We start from the raw sequence: 19,449 nt of genomic DNA on the forward strand, positions 1-19,449 counted from the left end.
CTGATTATCATCTCTCCCTCTTTGAAAGAGTACCACAATAAAATCTGGCATATCATATTGGATGCTATTTAACTGTGTCGTGACATCAAATTCAAAATGGTTGCCAGAGACTGGCTTCTGTACACATTGGTAAGTGTAATTCGATGGGGATTCTTGAATTTTTTGAGAATGTTCAATATGAGTTTGAGAGCATAATCGGCATTGTATTCCACCACTGGGATGCACAATTCGAGAGACCAGTGACATGCACTGAGGAGTAGCTAGTCTAGCAGAGATAGATCAATCAATCTCACATCTCTAATTATTTTGAAATAACAATATTTATTGTTGAAGCCAAAGTTTACATGCAACACTTATTTTTTCACGTGCTTCTTGTCCCTCGGTGAGATCAGCCGGCAAGACTGGACTAGCTGGGTCTTCCTCAGTCTCACCAGTTCAGGTACAAACAGCCGCCAAAAGGGAAAAGGAAGATTTCTGCCTCTACCACCCTTGTCCCCTTGCCCCCTGCTCCAATGGTTGAAAGCCCATGCTTTGATCAGGTCCTCCAGTCTAGTCCATCTCCTATAGGACAGATAGGGTATTGGATTCCCTTTGCTTCCTTTGTAAATCCTCTAAAGAACTCGGGGGATAATGTCTACAGTACTTATGTTCTCTGTATTTATGCACATTGTATAATATGTATCTATAATGTGGGATTTAAAATATAGTTTTATTGTTTATGAAATGGGAACGTATTATGTGCAGACAAAAATACTTGGAAATGTTATGGTTTATTTTATTTATTTTTTCCAAATATGGAAGATGTGACAAATATTTGCTCACGCTCTCTCTTGTCTTACTAGTGTTTTATTTAAATATACTAATCTCTTGGCCTCCAACAAAAAGAAACTGGTTAGCTAAATGGTCATAAATACGGATGTATTTATTTGGGCAAGAGAACATGCGTTCTTATTGTTGTTGTTTGTTTCGTTTATTTTACTTCACTTTTCTACCACATTTGGTTATCATGGAAATGACTATGAGTGATGATTTGAGGAAATTGATGAAGGGACCTCACAATGAACATCCACGTCCAGGCTGGGATTCAAACCCATGACGAGCATGAATTCTTGTTCCTGTGTGTTGTACTCTGTAGTGAATAATGAAATAATTTGGAATGAGAAATGTATCCCAGAACTTAACTAAAGAATATTATTGGAGAAACTACAAAAAAAAGTATTTTGTTACCAATTTATCCCACTTTAATATATCAAATTTTTGCCACCTCACATCACATTTTTCTAGCTGTATAGATTTAATCGCGATAAGTAGCTAATGAGCTTATGGAAGTCATGAGGGATAATGGTGAGCAAATAACTCTGGACTCATGATTTTGCAATACCCTGAAGATGCACTGGGAAGAAATTATTTGTATTTTTTTAACGTTGCTCTTCCATCCATCCATGGGTGAAGGGTGGATACAAGAGAAACACACATGCACAGGTTAGGGCTTGAAACCGGATCCTTCAGTAACAACATTATGAGATAGAGGAATTAGGAAAATCAAGCAATGCATTTTTTTTTCCAAAGAACATTAATCATGTACAAAGATGGTGTTTCAAAAATTCAATTGAAAAATACCACTGAGGAAAAATGCTGTTTGCTTTACTGATTTCCACGTATCTGAATGATTAGCACTTTACTCCTGTCTTTGTTGTCGGCAGACGTCTGTACTGGAGTGGTTATCACAGCGTGCTATGACAGTACGAGTTCCAGGTTCGAACTCCGACCTGGGCATGGGTGTTCTTTGTGTGTGTCCCTTCATCAATTGTATCATATCATTATCGCGATTAATCAAATGTGGCAAAAAGCGACGCTAAGTAACAAAAATTAAATCAAATCATTGATTGATTTGGTTTATTTTACTTTGTTTTTCTGCCACTTTTGGCTAATCGCGAAGATGATACGATAAATTTGATGAAGGGACACACAAGAACACCTGTAGACAGGCCGGGATTTGAACCCAGGATTTCTGGCCGAAAGAGGAGTTACATCCTACCTTTTTTAGTAGTCATCTCATTACTCAATTTGCAATCTTTTCCCACCTTTGACATTCTTCTTTTTTAAGAATACTGGGCCCTAAAGGGAGGGGGGGGGTGTTCACCCACATCAACCACCTTGGGCATGCCACTGATTGCTGCCCCAAGTGTCGACGTCACTGCGAGAGACTTATTTCGCAGTTTCGTGTAGACTTCCAGCCACAGATGTCCCATCTGGATTCAATGTTCTGTAGTGCTTCAGAACATTATCATCATTGGGAGCTCTCTTGAATGTGATGCGCAAGCCTCCTTTCCATATGATCTTCTTGTAATCAGAGAAGAAACCAAACATCTCCATGGGAAACAACACAGTGCAGCTCTTGGCATTTAGCACTGTCCCTGCTGCGAATCCACATTCTTGGAACAACCATCTTTCAATAATAAGAACATATCTGAGTGTGCTCTACAATTCAATCATTACATATGGTAAGTCTGTGTGGATGGCTCTATCCAGCAATATTACATATACAAGGTAACCAAAAAAGTTCTTGCCGTTTTTAACATCACATGGGAAGAAGTGATCACTGATAGGAAAATATGTGTGCAACGTGCCGGAAAAGTGGTCTGGGTGGGAGTGGAGACAATAGTCTTGCCCAATACACAGATATTGCACACTCATAGTAGCCATAGCTTGAGCAGGGGTGAAGAGAAATGGAAGTGTTGAAGCAGCTCAATTGTGGTTGTCTGCTTTATGACTTTAAAGTCAGTCGCCGAATATGTCAAGCCTTTGGGGATAATGCTGTGAATGAACGCACCAATAGGAATTGGTTCCAGAAGTTCAGGTTGGGAGATCTGTCACTTTGTGATGAACCCAGCAGTGGCCGACCCCAGGTCCTGGATGATGAGGCCCTGAAGGCAGCCATACAGGAGGACAGCAGCCTAAGGTCTGGTGAGCTTGCCAACCACTTCCAGGTTTCCGATAAAACAGCCAGACTGCACCTGCATCACATAGGAAAGACGTTCAAGTTGAGCAAGAGGGTACCTCACACACCGTCAGAAGGCAAGAAGCAACAACAAGTGACAGACTGTTTCTCGTTGCTTTCTTGGCACAGCAACACACCCATATTCGGTCGAGTGCTCACCAGTTACAAAAAGTGGGTCCTATATGACACTCCCAAGTGTGCCCAACATTGGTTGTCAACACGGGACTTTGTGCCTCACGCCACAAGACCACCTTCACGCCCATGCAATATCATGCTCTGTATGGTGGACTAGTTGCCAAGTGGTGCACTATGAGCTGCTACCAACGGGCCAAACCATCACTGAGGACCTCTACTCGCAGCAGTTGAAATGTGCGCAACAGGCACTGAAGCATAAGGATCCAGCATTGGTTAATCACAAGTGTGTACTGCTTTTTCATGACAATGCCAAGCTGCATGTGGTGCACGGGTGGCCAAGGATACCATACAGTGACTTGGCTGGGAGATACTGTGCCATCCACGGTACTTTACAGACCTTGAGCCAACAGATTATCACCTCTTCCATTCCCTGGACAACCACCTTCGTGGGAAATCCTTCGCAAATGAGGCAGACTTGCGGCAAGCACACACAGTTTTTTCCGTCCGAGATTTATCACCAGGGCACTGCACAGCTGGAGGCATGTTGACAAAAGGTGCTGGATGCCAATGGGATTACTTTGAGGACTAACAGTATGTGACATTCTTTGCATACCTTTTTGTTTATGATGATCAAAAGCAGCAAGAACTTTTTTGGTTACTTTGTATTAGAAAACTAAGGACATCTCAGAGGAAATTAATCCTGAGGAATACCTGTGCATGGGAGACATCATCAACAGAGGCTCTTTTAGTGATAATGGGGACACAACCCATAGACTAGGTGGTCAAAACAAGGGCAATGATATACTTCTTTAAAAAAGGCTGGGAGGATGAACTTATTCGACACATGGGAAATTTCTATCCCACAATTAGAGAAATAAAGGACAAAACAAAAAATAGATTGGCAGAGGTAATGGGACACTACCGACAAGGGTAGAAGATTACATCAAATCATCTCCAATATAAATAATAATATCCTATATAAGGACATCTACAAAAATTGTGGAAACTGATGATACATGCACAGCGTGTCATGGGGAGAGGGACACACTGGAACACAAAGTTCTTTTTATCATCTGGTGGCCCACGAAAAAAGTTCTATGGGCAAGAAAAGATCTACCGAACATGTGCAGTGAACACAATCCTGTAGCACTCTACATGCACAAAGCTCTCCACTAACGTATTTCCCACATGAAAATGAAAATGACAGACTATTAGAAAATGTATTATAATACTGCTAAATTGGTGCAAAGGTCACAGTTATGAAGCTAACAGAGTATTCTATAATGCCAACAAGTTTAAATAATTCATCCTGAAAAAGGCATTTCAAGATTTACAAGATGGTCAGTAGTAGACTGAAAATTTTAAGAAAGTCATTGGCTTCAAGATACCAGACATTGTGACAAATGTGTGTACTGTTTTCTTTACAGGCAGCCAAATGCAACTTATTTTCTGAATAGCATGATAATGTTAATACACTGATCAATTGACTTGGTGTTTTAAGTCCACTTTATGCACAGTAAGGCTAATCTGGACTGGACCTACAGTTTAAAATGGGATCCAAACCACAATGTGCCTCCACCGGGTATCAAATCTGGGACCCCTTGATTACAAGGCAACAACGCTACCACTGCGCCATCGGGAAGGCCCTAATGTTAATACACAATACACGAAATGTGCCAATGTATCCATGTACCTCAGTGGCGTGGCGTGGATTTTTAAAAGTGTTACCGGTTATCAGTAGGACATTTAAGGGAGACTTGGGCGCCTCCCCACCTCATGCCCCCCCCCCCAATGTCTTCCAAGTAGTTCATATAATATTAATCTGGTACAGACGGGATCGAATGAAATGTACTTCCCTTTTCCTACCAACTCAGAAGCAAGTTGGAAACTCTTCATTGCTCCTATATAGATAAGAAAGTGGGGGAGGGCAGTAGCAGACAAGGCCAGCACGCAAACTTGTTTCAGGCAAGCTTTCTGTTAGAGTTTTGGCAGTTTGTGGAAGGATTTTGTGTTCCTAACCCCCCCCCCCCCCGCTTCTCTCTCTCTCTCTCCACTTGTGTTTGTGTGTGCATACGTGAGTGCGCGCTCGCGCCGACACCTGTTTCACTTTAAGTTTGACGTATTTTATTGCATTGACTAATTGCTGTTGTGACTGGGTATGAACCAGGTTAGCAATGGAGACATAACGAAGGATCGAAAATACAAAAATTCATGGCATGAGTAGTTAGTAGTAGTGAAGGTAAGGTAAAGTTCGTCACCCGTATAGAACTGTGCCATGAAGGCACATTTAGGGGATGTGGCAGTAGGGCGCCCCATATTCTCGAGTTCGGCCATTTTGGAAGTCAATGATCAGCATCACGCTCCATCCGTTTTTGCTCCCCAGGGATGTAATAGAGACGAGAAAATAAAAATGTTTTACATTTCGCGTATGTGACATTATTCTTTGGATATTGTCTTGGAAGTGTATTAACATCCTAACCCGCAATTTTGTTTAAGGATAAAACTGGCTGAAGGCCGCGAGTGTTCCTGAGAAATAATGAGCATATCACATGTTTGGCTCGCGTTTTTCGAAAAAAAAAAAATTTAAAAATAATAAAAAAAATATATATATATATATACAAATTAATTCTACGAATGCTTACGTCATTGTGACCATTGAGTGCATTTTGCACACTAACAAGGATCTGGCGTCTAGACATAAGGTCAGCATAATGGTCTGTGGGGTTTGGGCTGCGTCCTATCCATCTACGTTTGTAGTTGTCCTTTCACAACTTTCATCTTAACACACCTTTCATTACCCAAAAGTGGAAGAAAAGCGAAATAAAATAATTAAATATAAATCGGTTATTGTGTCCCTGCGTTTTTCAATTTATCACCATGACCGAAAATTGTTTCACTGATGCAATGCATCACCATAATCATGTGAATTCGCAAATTAGCCAAGAGGAACAAAACGCGAAGTAAAATAAACTAAATCAATCAAATCAATCATAATCATATGAATTATTTTCCGTCATCATCGTGTGCTTAATCATTCCTTAAAGCACAGACTCTAACGCTATTGTCCTTAGTGTAATTGATCTTATTGTGTGGAAGTTTTGATGTAGGCAAAAGAATGGTGAGGAATAAATCTCAATTGATTGTTCGAAATTTAAAATATAATAACTCCGAGGTGACGCATATTAACTGTTCTTAGTTCGATCTCAAAGAACGATTTTTCCTATACATTAAAAAGGATTCCGGCCTCCGTGGTAGAGTGGTTAGCACAGTTTGCTTAATGACCGGCCTTGGCATTGTGTTCATTCGGTGTTCATTGTGAGTGTCGCTTCATTAATTTCATCATTTCGTCCACCATCTTCATCATCGCGTTTAGCCAAAAGTGGCACCAGAAGCGAATTAAAATAAAGCAAATCAATCAATCAATAGAACATAGGGTCTCCGGTTTCATAGAGCAGTATACAAAGCACTCGGTCATGAAGGCCCTCAAAATTGAAATAATAATTGCAACAGAAAACCTGATATTAGAGTATTTTAAGAGTTAAGCATATTAAAAATTCACGTCAACCAACAACAATTTCACCTGTATTGTGTGATATATGGTTCTGCCCTAACAATTGATTGATTGATTTGCTTTTATTTCACTTAGCTTTTTGTGCCACTTTTGGCTAATTTGCGAAGATGGGGAAGAGTGATGATATAATGAAATTGATGAATGGACACTCAGAAACATCCATGCCCAGGCCGGGATTCAAACCCGGGACACCTGGTCTTGTGTATGGAACCGGTGGACATCCACCGTCATGAGGAAATTGGGGAGCTGCAAACGAGTAGCGTGACGCGGTCAGGGAAACCTACAAAGACTGAAGACTTGTCTTGCTGACCACACGTCACCCCATAATTCCCACCTCGGCAGGTGGAAGTGAGGCCGGCAGTCAGTGGGTAGGACCTGGCCCTCACGGACTATTGTGCCACGGGTTATTATTATTACCATCTTCAAATAAAGCTTTATCGTTGTATATTACCGTATTTCATCGCATAATCGTCGCACCCTGTTTTTCAATCCAGTGAGAGAGAGAGAGAGAGAGGGGGGGAGGCGGGGGGGGGTAGGAACACAAAATCCTTCCACAAACTGCCAAGGCTCCAACAGAAAGCTTGCCGGAAACAAGTTTGCGTGCTGGCCTTGTCTGCTACTGCCCTCCCCCACTTTCTTATCTATATAGGAGCAATGAAGAGTTTCCAACTCGCTTCTGAGTTGGTAGGAAAAGGGAAGTACATTTCATTTGATCCCGTCTGTACGTATGCAATTCAATACTAGATTTTGGTAAAGTTATTAATCAGGAAAAAAAATGTTGACATAAGGACTAAAGTGAAATGGCAAACATTGGTTGTTGACAATATAATATGTAATTTGATACTTACAGAAACATCGAAGGCTACTTATAGAGCAGATCAATCCGACTTTGAAAATAGTTATATGCTGGGATCCCGGGTTTGGAACCTAGCTTGGGCATGGGCGTTTGTGATGTCTATTCATCAATTTAATTATATCATCACTCATCCCCATCTTTGCAAATTAGCCAAAAGTGGCACAAGTGAAGCAAAATCAATCAAATCAAATCAAAAAACTTCTATGATGCTGTCATAAAGAGAAGTTTTTCATTTGAATTTGAATTTTTGGGTGCATCATGGTCATGGTCCATGTTATCCACATCTGAATTCGACACTTTTTTTTTTCACTCGAAAATAGAGTACATGGCCAACAAAAGTGTTTCGACACCTGCACACATCCACATAACCATGGATAGTCGTTATACCATGAAACATTGAAATGTCGGTCATATCCAGCAGACAACTTGGTTTTTAAATCATTCAAAATAGGCTTTGGCCTCCCTTTCACCACAATTTCGATTTTTTCTGCAAAATAATGAACCGAAAGATTGCTTCAAAATATCTTCTATCGCACGATTACACACACGGTCCAGATAGGATGAACCCGCCACCTCGGAACTCGGAGCAAGCTTCATTAATTAATTGACAATGCCCGAAAACAACATAAAGACGAAAGACACCAGTCACAAAACTCCCACTGCACAGTCCCTCCCACAAACCGTTGTTTACTTTTGTAACACGTGAAGCACCCTCCTTGCCCCCTCTCCTCTCAGCATCGGCCCTTCCCCAATATTTCCTTCGGAACCTGCAAGAAGTCCAGTTCTACTGGACACCTTCAGAGTAAGCTAGACCCGATTAGGCGACTTAGCTTTTTTCTATCAATTGAATATGGCAACACTGGTAAGGATCACCGGCAACTGCGCCGGCTAAACAGGCATGCCAAAAACCCACCTCCTCCTCCCGTGGTCAGTCTTTGCCGCAACTCGAAGTCTTCCTTGCGTGAGCTCAGGGCCCTTTCCTCATGTTGCCTGTGGAGGGTACCGGATCAGTCCTCCTCTTCGCTTTTGCCGGTGTCAGAAAAAATGTCAGTCTGCAATGTTTACTTTACGACAATATTACCAGTTTATGTACGTAATAATATTTTAAGACGGGTTCTTCAATTCTTTATATTTTGGTGTTACCTGCGGTAACAGCGGCTACATGCACGCCACGCCTCTGATGTACCTGTTTATTTAACTCTGGAGAACACATGCGGCAACATCGTAAGTGAGGAGGTGTGAATGGTCAAAATGACCGCACTCGAATATTTATGTCTATTGGGCTTGTTTTGTAATAATTTTTCTTAGTTTTTCATATTATTTGTTTCTTTGTATCTTTTATGTATATTCTTTTTATTTTCTAATACAATATATATATGGTATGAGTTTTCAAAAGTTTAATACACTTTTTTTTAAAAAAAAATGTTTTGTTGCTTATTTTTGTAAGAATATAATAAGCAAAAGAAACACAATTTTACAAAAGTTTAATAGGTAAATGTTTTTATTTTTATTCATTTTTATTATTGTAAGAATAGAATGTGATAATGTTACAGAAGTTTGATGCAAAAGTTTTAGAGAGAACAAAATTGATACTAAAAGGTATTTACAATTGTAGTATGTTTTCTGCGTTAACTACTCCAGTTATTTTTTTTATTTTTTTTAATGTCACAGCCTCTTCATCGGCATCAAGATTTCCATTTGCACATTCCAAAAATTAAAAAACTGTGTGTTCACAGCAGATTTAGAATGAACAGTGGGTGCATGTTCTTTCTTTTTCTGATTCACATTCTTCATTGCCAACAAGATGTAGTCTCTCTCTTCAAATTGCCTTCCAAGGTTGCTCTTTGACACTTTCAAGAAGCCTATGAATTCGACCCTCCTCTTTCATGTTCATAATGATACAGGAAAATCCAATAAAGATCTATTGTTAAATCTATAACACAAGAGAGCATGCACGGTCAGCAACACTTCAAAATAATTGAACTGTGCCTTCTAAATGGCAGAAAGCCACTGTTAAAATTGTTGCCCAGCATGAATACGGTGGGGGGAAGGAGCCAAACCAACATGCTGTGCAAAAAGGCAAGCAAAGAAAGAAATTTGCAGTCAAATCCCCACCATGCATGGTCTCCTGGGTTAATTCGATTAATTTTGGCGGCCATTGACACCATACACATCAGAATTTGCAGTAGTCTGCTTTATGGGCTTCTGGTGCATGCATATTAGCTCACTGCATCTACAGTCCCGTAACATAAATGACGAACCTTCATATGTGAATGAATTCGGAGACTGGAAGCTTGTAAAGTGGACTACTACAAGTGGTCACCAAATTAATCAAATCAAACAGGTATGCGGATATGTTAGAACTTTTCATGTGTGTGTATTAATAGCTTACTCTGTCTAAAGTCCTGCAACATGAAATCCTGATAATAAGTGATTTTTTTTATTGGTGGAAAAAAGCAAAGAAAAATTAAACACATAAGATGCCACACAAAAATATATTTTATTTTTATCCAAGAAAATAAGGTTCTACAAATTTATGCAAGTGCATGACAATAACAGTTTTCTAAATGATCAACTAACTTCTGTGCCATACACTAAAATATACAATAACAATGGCCAGTTATTTATTCTCTCATATTCGTTCAAGAAGAATTTGAATGTGTTTAAAATAATATCTTATCCCTTCTTCACCTCCCATAAAATTAACACTGTCTATTGTGTATTAATATATATATACACATCAAATTGCCATTTGATTAAAATTAAGGCTGTATGTATAATTTTACTGTTCCCTAAAAGTTGTACATTATTAATTTGGGCTTTGAAACATATTTGAGACTCATTATTATTATTATTTAAGTACAGCTACTATTAGAGCTAATGCAAAGTAAGTGTACGAAACTAAACTGGGAATGATGTAAGTATGTTGTCACATATGCTTCATTGTTCTGTTTAAACATTCAGATATAACATTGTCATGTAACATTATATGCTCAATTTTCATGTCCTACAACAACAATACAATCTAATCACTATATAGAGTGATTATATTTACAACAATGGAAGCACTGAAGTATTGTCTTGTGTTCATCCAACATTCCTCTCTGTACTTGAGTCCTGACCAACAAGCTTTCCTCGTACTCAATCCTTTCAGTAAATTTCTCTACTTGGGTATGCACATTGCTAAGTACATGTGAATCTTGTGTGTTGTATTATGTGGTCACTTATGCATACTTGTGTGTGGGAAGTGTTCTGTATATATGTGTGTGTGTGTGTGTGTGTACACTGGTAATACTCACAGTAATCAACAATTAACACAAGAAAATGCAGTATTTACCTCACAAAAAGTAATTTAACATTAAATGAAGTTAGATTTTATGCACACATAGCCATGGAATAAATACAATTTTATAAAAACCTGAACCAAATGTGATAACTGGACCACTGGTACACATTTCTGTGACTAGCATCAACAATATAACAATCAAAAATAATGCTTCCAAATTATTTTACACAAAAAAGATGTCAACCATTTCTAATTGGATAAGATGTTTATGCTCCAATTTCTGTTTGCTTCTCACAGCAAACATACTGCTTGTAGCAAAGCATATGCAGTGCACAAAAAATAATCAGATAGAATGCCTATAGAGCTGTAAGAGAGATTCCTCTCTGTATATTCATTTAAGAGCTAGAAATACGTCTAGTTGTAGGTGTCATACAGTATTTGCTACTTGATTCTTTCGTAAGTGCCTATGGGTATGCAACTTACAAAACCTTAACCCTTCTGTGTGATGGTTTGTAGAATCCCTCCTGGACCAGGCAGAGCACTCTCACCCATAAGAAAATCATCAACTTCACGAGCTGCCTGACGACCCTCTGATATGGCCCACACAACTAACGATTGGCCTCGACGACAATCTGAAATGTGGAAATTAATATAGTACACATTATTATGATGTGCACTAGTTTCCTTATCTACTTTGAATGCAGGGCACATGAATAGGGTTACCAGTTTACTATAAGGGAAAAGAAAGACATGCTATCCAAAAATGTAGGACACAAATCATCCGCAGTACACATTACTAGAATATGTTAGCAAATAATGTAAAATTGACACATTTCCATTTTTAAAATTATGATTTTTTAGCGATTTGTTAAATACAAAATTCCTAAACTTGCAATTAGAACTAAACAATACAGGCTCGTATGTAAGCAAATTGTTAACACTCTTACCTCTGGTGCAAACGGTCCAAGGTTCGATTCAAGAAACTTTCGGTGTCATGAGGACAACTGAGGAGCTAGGCCTACTTAAAAGAAGAAGTAGCGAGTTCCAGTCATGAAAGACAAAAAACAGTGTGTATACGGGACTAGATGTGCTGACTATGCATCACCCAATGGAAATTATATTCTGGCAGGCCTTGGCCCTTAAAGGGCTGTTGCCCAGTGGCAAACAAATATTCCCGAAATTTTCTGTGCTGATTACTTCCAAAAACTGCAAAGCAAAAAGTTCTGCTCAGACAGTGAACAGTGGCATCGATATAACGTGGCCAGAAAACATTGTTGATCAATAGCTTCAGTCTTCGTTCTACCACAACACACTTTTTTTTTGCACTGTCAGTATCAAAATACATTTCACTATTGAGTTTGGGATTACAGTCCACTTTTCCATGATTTCACTTGGTTCGACTGAAACCTGTATTTCTCTTTATTCAAATTAGGTGATGTTCAAAATGTAGGACATTTATGGTTTTTGTAAAATTCCTTCTGGATGCCAGCCATAAGGCTAAAATGTAGGACGTGTCTGGGAAAAAGAGGACGTTTGCTAACCCTACACATGAACCAACTGTTGCTATTTTTAGACTTGGATATGTTCACCAATGCTGGCATGTGGGGTACCAGTTTTCCCCATTGATATTCATTGTGAGATTGCATTACTGTGAAATATACTGCACGTGGGTGCTTTTGTGTAGCTGAACATTTTATCTTTGTTCTAAGAAGCTCAGCTGTATTGTTCTGTTGCAATTCTAAGCCTTGTAAAATTATAAAGTTAACGTCAGTCACATGCTTGGGGTCTACATACATAACAAGAAAAATATCAAACCAAGACAGAGTGCACAGCAGATTCAGATGTTATACAGAAGTGGGTTAGTGAGGAAGGGGAGGAGGTATGTGTTAGTGACGGAACTGAACATGAAAGTGACAACGTGAACATAACACTGATTTGTTTATGTATTTAGGTGCATGGCGACAACTCCCAAGCATGTGACATTAACTTCATAATATTAGATCACTTCAAAAGTGTAGCAGAAAATTTCAGCTGATCTTAGAAGAAAGATGAAGAACAACATTCAGCATACATTTGCAGTATTAATTCGTGGTGTATTTCATATCTTCACAGGCCTACATGTTTCAGGGGTTTGAGAAGAATTTTTTTTAGTATATCCATGATGCTGAACACTAAAATGACACCCATTGTATTCCTTCACCCATAGTTCTTGCTCCACAGTTACCGCATCATTAATATGTAGTACACGTTAATTCACTTTGTCTTGTCTGCAATGTATTGCATTTTGTGAACTTTCCAATTAATACAGTTCCATGGTTTGTTGTAAGTTTGTATATGTGTAGCAACAATGTTTCCCTGCTGTCAAGAATTTCAGAAGCAGGGGTGACATCATTTGCAGTAACTTGGTGTATGCTTCCAGCATCTCCGCAAGAAATTTCACACAGTATCCTATGCCAAGGTGAAAGAAGGTGTATTTGTAGGCACAGATATAAGACAGTTAATCAAGGATAAATATTTTTAGTCCACAATGACATGTGCAGTGATCAGAACGCTACATTTTAAAAGTAGCTTCGCTACAGCTACAGCTACTCTTCCAAAATGTAGCTTCGCTACAGCTACAGCTACATTTTCAAAAAAGTAGCTTCGCTACGCTACTCATGTGCACTACTCGCTACTTCGCTACTTCTGCATAAAAAAATTAAAAACAACCATATGGGTATTAAAAATCTTCTACTACTGGTAAATAAATTCTGTTATTTATTAATATGGTTCCAATCATTCAATAATCTTGATAGCATTGTTACTTCAGTTACTTATTTTTACTATAGTTTTTGAGAATACCATACCTATGCAAGTGGCATATCAATCCAAATTTGATATATGAATATTGCAATTAGGGTGTTACCCAAATTAATGATTACAACTATACACAAATAAAATTTGGAAGGATTATGTATTCATGTTCACATCAACATATTTTTCTTGAGAATAAATATTTCATTTTTTATAGACTGATAGGAAAGCAGCATTTTGAATGAAAAGTACCTGGAGCCCTTTGATTACAAAAGGGCCCCAGGTTCGATACCCAGCGGAGGCACATAGTGGTTCGGATCCAGTCTCGATCAGCTTATCTATGCATAAAGTGGACTCAAAACAAAAACTAGGAAAGATGCCAAGTTGGGAGGATGGGATCCTCCTGCTCCTCCATTCCCCACACTGCTCATCATTCAACATTCTTCCTCGTACTTACAATTAGCCGAAAGTGGCAGAAAGAGACTAGATAAGAGAATAATTAAATAAACCATTCATCCTCATTGTCATGATTGAGAGAAGTGGAAGAATAGATGAGGAGGTAAACAGAAGAGGACAAATGGATGGTGGACTATACCAAAGCGTTCGAAGATTAATATGGAACAGGGGTGTACCTATGAAATGCAAGAAGGTAATATATAACACATACTATGTGCCAGTAATTACGTATGGAGCAGAGACTTGGACAATGTAATAGAGAAACAAAAAGAAGATGCAGGCAGTGGAGGAAGGGATAGAATAAGGAATGAGGAGATCTGACAGACAGTGGTTGGGGTGAAGCTTCAGGACAGAATAGATCAGGTACAGATGAGATGTTTCGGACACATAAAGAGGATGCATGCAGAAAGACTACCAGTAAGAGCTTATAATGCAAAAGGAGTGGAAATATGGCCAAGGGGGAGACCGAGATGTTGGTGAAAAAAGCAGATAGTGGAGAGTGTTAGGAGAAGAGGACAAGATTGGAACCCTGTGGAAAGAGAGCAGTGGTGGAAGACCAGGAAAAATGGAGAGACTTGACTTCTATGCCTACCCAGCCAGAGGCAGGAAACGGCAAAGGATGATGATGATGAGAATGTCATGATTAGCAAAAGTTACAGCAAAGCGACGCAAAAGTAGGAAAAATACATAAATTTGAAAACAATGTATAATTTTTGCAATATGATAAAATACATTTAGGAAACTGTCGTGTAAACCTGAGTGTTCTAAACGTATTGTAATTTTAAAATTTGTGAACAAAAGTTATCGCGAAAATAATTATAATTTTAGAAACTGTATATCATTCTTGAAACAATAATTTCTTGCTGGTGAGATTCTATATACTGACGATGATCAATGCTGTTAACATGCTGAGCCATTTATTGCTGGCACTATTCCTTTGTCAGTGCAGTGGAAAATCCATCACTCATTTTTGCACTGCAAGTTGTGTTTTACACAGCAGTTAATGATATTTTGGTGTTTCTTACACCATGGATATCCACAGGATTTGTTCCAGGGGTGAAGCAAACGAGGCACTTTTTCCAGCAGTGCAGCAAACGAGGCATGTTTTTCTCCAAAATAGCGATGCAGCTAAAAAAACGAAGCTGTTAGCTGGAATATATTCATATATGTCAGTTAGTTATGTGGATATCTGAATTATTGATACTAATTAAATAAATTACGCAGATATCTATAATCTACAATCTACATAATGTGTGTCTTCATGTAATAGACTGTCTTAATGAACCTCCTGCAAAATTAGGGTATTTGTCGATTTTTTCTGACGCTGTTGCCACATTAAATTCACCGCAAAATGCTGAGAAAAATGTAGCTGTAGCGAAATGTTCGCTACAACTACAGAAATTTTGTAGCTTCGCTACCGCTACAACTACAATTTTCAAAATGTAGCATCGCTACAGCTACAAATTTTGTAGCTAGCTACAGTAGCGACGCTACAAGTAGCTCGCTACTTCTGACCACTGGACATGTGTTGTATATGCAACGAAATATGCATGGCCCTACACATACACACGCACATGCCCACATATATTCATTCTCATATTCTCTCTCTCTCTCTCTCTCTCTCTCTCTCTCTCTCTCTCTCTCAAGAGAGAGAGAGATAATCTGTTCTCATGTCCCTTATATATTTACTTCAATACCAAATAGTCACTACCCATAAAGCACACATCTCCAAGGGACATCCATAGGATATCCACAATGTCCAGATTACATCCATGGATATTGTGGATACCCCGTGGATATCAAACTCTGGATATCTATGGGATATCCCATCCTAGATATCCAGAGAATCTCCAGTCCTGGATATGGAGTGCTTGTTATAAGCATATGTGTAATCAAGGTCTTCGATATGTGTAAATCTAGTCCACAAATGTTATTTTTGTATCCAAACTATGTGCGAAAAATATCAGCATAATGTCCAGATTAGGTACGATTTTAGTCCAGAATATATCCTTATCCACAATGAAATAAAAACATCCAGATAATGTCCCTATTACGTGAACGCATGTTCGAAACATGTCCAAAAGTAATCCATAGAATGTCAAAAATGATCCATATAATGTCCAAAACACATCCAAAAATGATCCACAGGATGCCCAAAACATGTCCAAAATGATCCACAGGATGCCCTAAACATGTCCAAAATGATCCATATAATGTCCAAAACATGTCCAAAATGATCCATATAATGCCCAAAACATGTCCAAAATGATCCATATAATGTCCAAAACATATCCAAAAATGATCCACAAAATGTCCAAAACACATCCTTCCTGGATATCCTATGGACATCACCTGGACGGACATATGGATATCCAGGGGATGTCCTATGGATGTCTACTGGACATTCTGGGACATCCTAAGGATATCCAGAATTTTGGCAGAAATATCCAGAAGACGTCCATTCGACGTCTCCTGGATATGTGTGTGCTGTATGGGTAAGTAATAACATGCCAAGTTTCATACAATGTTTTATCATTCATATATTTGTTTATTTGATTCAAAAATAATATTGAAAGTGACTCACCTCCAGCAGCATATACTCGTGGAATGGAAGTCTTGTAGCGACCTGACGGTGTGCTTATGTTGCTACGAGGATCCAGATCCATGCCCAGTTCATTTGCAATGTAACGCTCTGGCCCAAGAAAGCCCATGGCAAGCAATACCAAGTCACACTTGTACACCTTTGGAAGGAGAGAAATATATACATGTATATATGTGCCCATAGTATATTCTAGTGCAAGTGGGAAACAAGAATGATTTCGTTAGAGATCAGATAAAATTTGATAAGAGTATTCTGATTGCTCGACTTGCAACTTTTCCACCAAAAGATCTGTAAATGAGTCTTGTTCTGTAAAGGCATAACTTGGTGGGAACAAGGAGAGGGACCTGCCCCCTCCCCTTTTTTTAAAATTTATGGAAATTTGCAAGTTAATTATACTTTTGTTAACCTTCTGGAACCTGAGGATCAAAGTTAACGAGTAATTTATGACTTTTCACATGTAACAGTTATTTATCAAAATAGTTCTGGATGATATTTTTATGGGCTTGGAAACTTTTTGGCTCTAGCCTCTCCATAGTTAAGCTCTAAGTTCGGTCCTACCAATTGCAAATATCATTTTATCACAGTTTTCATAACTGGTAACTGAATTGGTACATTTATGCATACAAACATTTACTACAATAGAAGTAACATTCCTTTTACCTTTTCTGAATCTGGAACTTCTTCCATTTTCCATCGACCAGTTTCGTCCTTGGTCCAACTAACAAGCACCGTTTTGATGCCACAAACATGTCCCTTACCATCATCCAAGAATTCCTAAAAAAAAAAGAGCATTTTTTTCACTTTACAATCTATAAAAATCAATTGAGTCAAGATTTAGAACTGACTGTCTCTTATGAACTACACATCATCATTATAGTTCTTCTTGTATGTACGCATTGCTTGCATTGTAGAATTATTTATCTTGTAGGCTACGTTTATTACAAGCATTAAAACACAGTTTTTCGTTGTGACGTTTCAGGAGAACACACGCTCCCTTCATCAGACATTTATCTTTAGTTTGACTAAAGATACAGTTATAACAACAGTTAATTTTTTTTAAAAACAAAAAAGAAACAGTTATATAATGGATGTTGTCAATGTTACATTGTTGTAATACAGCAACTTGACTGTGAAAACAAGCAGTCTGTTTTATTTTTATTTCAGCTAAAAATTTTGATCACGTTATTTTTTATTTAAAAATTATGAATCCCAAATATCATCAGGCAATTCAAAATCATCATTGCTTTCACAGAGTTTCTTCAGAGTCCTTTGTTATAACTGTATCTTTAGTCAAACTAAAAATAAATGTCTGATGAAGGGAGCATGTGTTCTCCTGAAACGTCAGAACGAAAAACTTTGTTTTTATGCTTGTAATAACCGTAGCCTACAAGATAAATAATTTAACACATCATTAGCATACAGTATCAGTAGATGGGAAATTAGTCCAGAAAAAATATTAAGAGTACAATTACATTTTTTTCAAAATTGTACTTTTTTGAAAACAACTTGCACAACAATTAACATTAATACTGGGGATATTATATAAATATTTTCAGACCAATTTTGTGGTAAATTAGGAAAAACGCTCAAACTGATAAACACCTGTGATACAGAAATGCATTTAATAATGTTTCGGAGTACATACAGAGAAAATGAAAATTATGTTGACATACTGGCAGCAAATGTTGGTAAGTCAAAATTTAAATTACAAAAAATGTAAATCTGCTGAATCTGTCTTATTCTTTCTATTTTCTAGTGTAGACTTTTGCAGTTCATAATGATATATCAATTTATTAGTAAAATTGATGATAATTTTACCAATCAAGTGCTTCAATTAAACTTTATGTCTAACTGCAAATATGTTCCATTTCCTTATTGCTTTGAGAATACACAGCTATAATTGCATTCCCTGGCTTTGTAAAGTGAACTTCTAAGGCAATCTGTTGCAGTTATAATGGTTATGTTGGTGAAATTACTGATAACTTTATGCACAATGTAATCATCCAATAATGTTACTAGAATAATTGAATCATTAGAAGGTAGAGGGACAAGTTAAGTGGTGTTCATGATATCAGAGAGAAGACTTCTTAAGTTTTTCATAGGAGGAAGGATAAATATGAAAAGGTGCTCTGAAATGTAAACAACAACTAGTTTTCTCCCCATCTTTACAAAATTTCTTGACACACTAATTAATTGTTAATAAAATACCTGTAGGGAAAGCTGCTTCTATGGAAGAATTCACACTGAAGTGACAAGCGACTCATATCTTTTGGGGAAAAAGCCAATCAGCAGCAACGTTTTACACCATAGTGGCATGATAGGCAACACAAACCTGCATTTGACTCCGAAATCCTCAAGCTATATGTGTCGCCTGTTGCTTGGGCATGAATTCTCTCTTACAGATAATTGCTTAATAGAAATTACTTAACGTAAAAAAGTGGATATTCTTGTCAATGATGGATATATATTGCATTTGCATCTTAAAAAATTTAAACATTGAAAAATACGAATTTCCATAGTTTTATATTATTAACATATATTCTTCTGCATATTTCCAAGAATTACTGTGACTTTGAAGCAAGATTGATTCAGCAAATGCTCCAAAGGTATCATTCTAAAGTAAATACAGTGGAATCCAATTTTATGTTCCAGGATTTTACATTTTTCTTCATTATATATTCAATCTTGTTGGTCCCAACATAGCAAATTGATACAAAAATTTTCCTCGATCTTACATTTTTCAACATTT

At 37.9% G+C, this 19,449-nt stretch overlaps 2 protein-coding genes across 2 annotated transcripts in view; one reads left to right on the plus strand and one right to left on the minus strand.

Moving 5' to 3' along the window:
* Positions 1-2,729: 2,729 nt before the first annotated feature.
* LOC146000594 (histone-lysine N-methyltransferase SETMAR-like) lies at positions 2,730-3,293 on the plus strand. Its single transcript, XM_083138346.1, has one exon. It carries the CDS (start codon positions 2,730-2,732, stop codon positions 3,291-3,293), a length of 564 nt encoding a protein of 187 aa, XP_082994472.1.
* Positions 3,294-10,044: 6,751 nt separating this feature from the next.
* Positions 10,045-19,449, minus strand: part of LOC146000493 (uncharacterized) — a 288,360-nt gene continuing 278,955 nt past the window's right edge. The window contains exons 38-40 of the mRNA XM_083138216.1: positions 17,361-17,474; positions 16,683-16,839; positions 10,045-11,481 (exon numbers count right to left, since the gene is read on the minus strand). Of these exons, the coding sequence (XP_082994342.1) occupies positions 11,339-11,481; positions 16,683-16,839; positions 17,361-17,474 (414 nt within the window). The 3' untranslated portion in view covers positions 10,045-11,338. The remainder of the gene's footprint in view (positions 11,482-16,682; positions 16,840-17,360; positions 17,475-19,449) is intronic.

Source organism: Lepisma saccharinum, chromosome 16, assembly GCF_977018435.1.
Source record: "Lepisma saccharinum chromosome 16, izLepSacc3.1, whole genome shotgun sequence".
Taxonomy (NCBI): domain Eukaryota; kingdom Metazoa; phylum Arthropoda; class Insecta; order Zygentoma; family Lepismatidae; genus Lepisma; species Lepisma saccharinum.

Excerpts from the sequence above, each read along its gene's own strand:
- LOC146000594 (XM_083138346.1), top strand. The coding sequence starts at position 2,730 with ATGGAAGTGTTGAAGCAGCTCAATTGTGGTTGTCTGCTTTATGACTTT.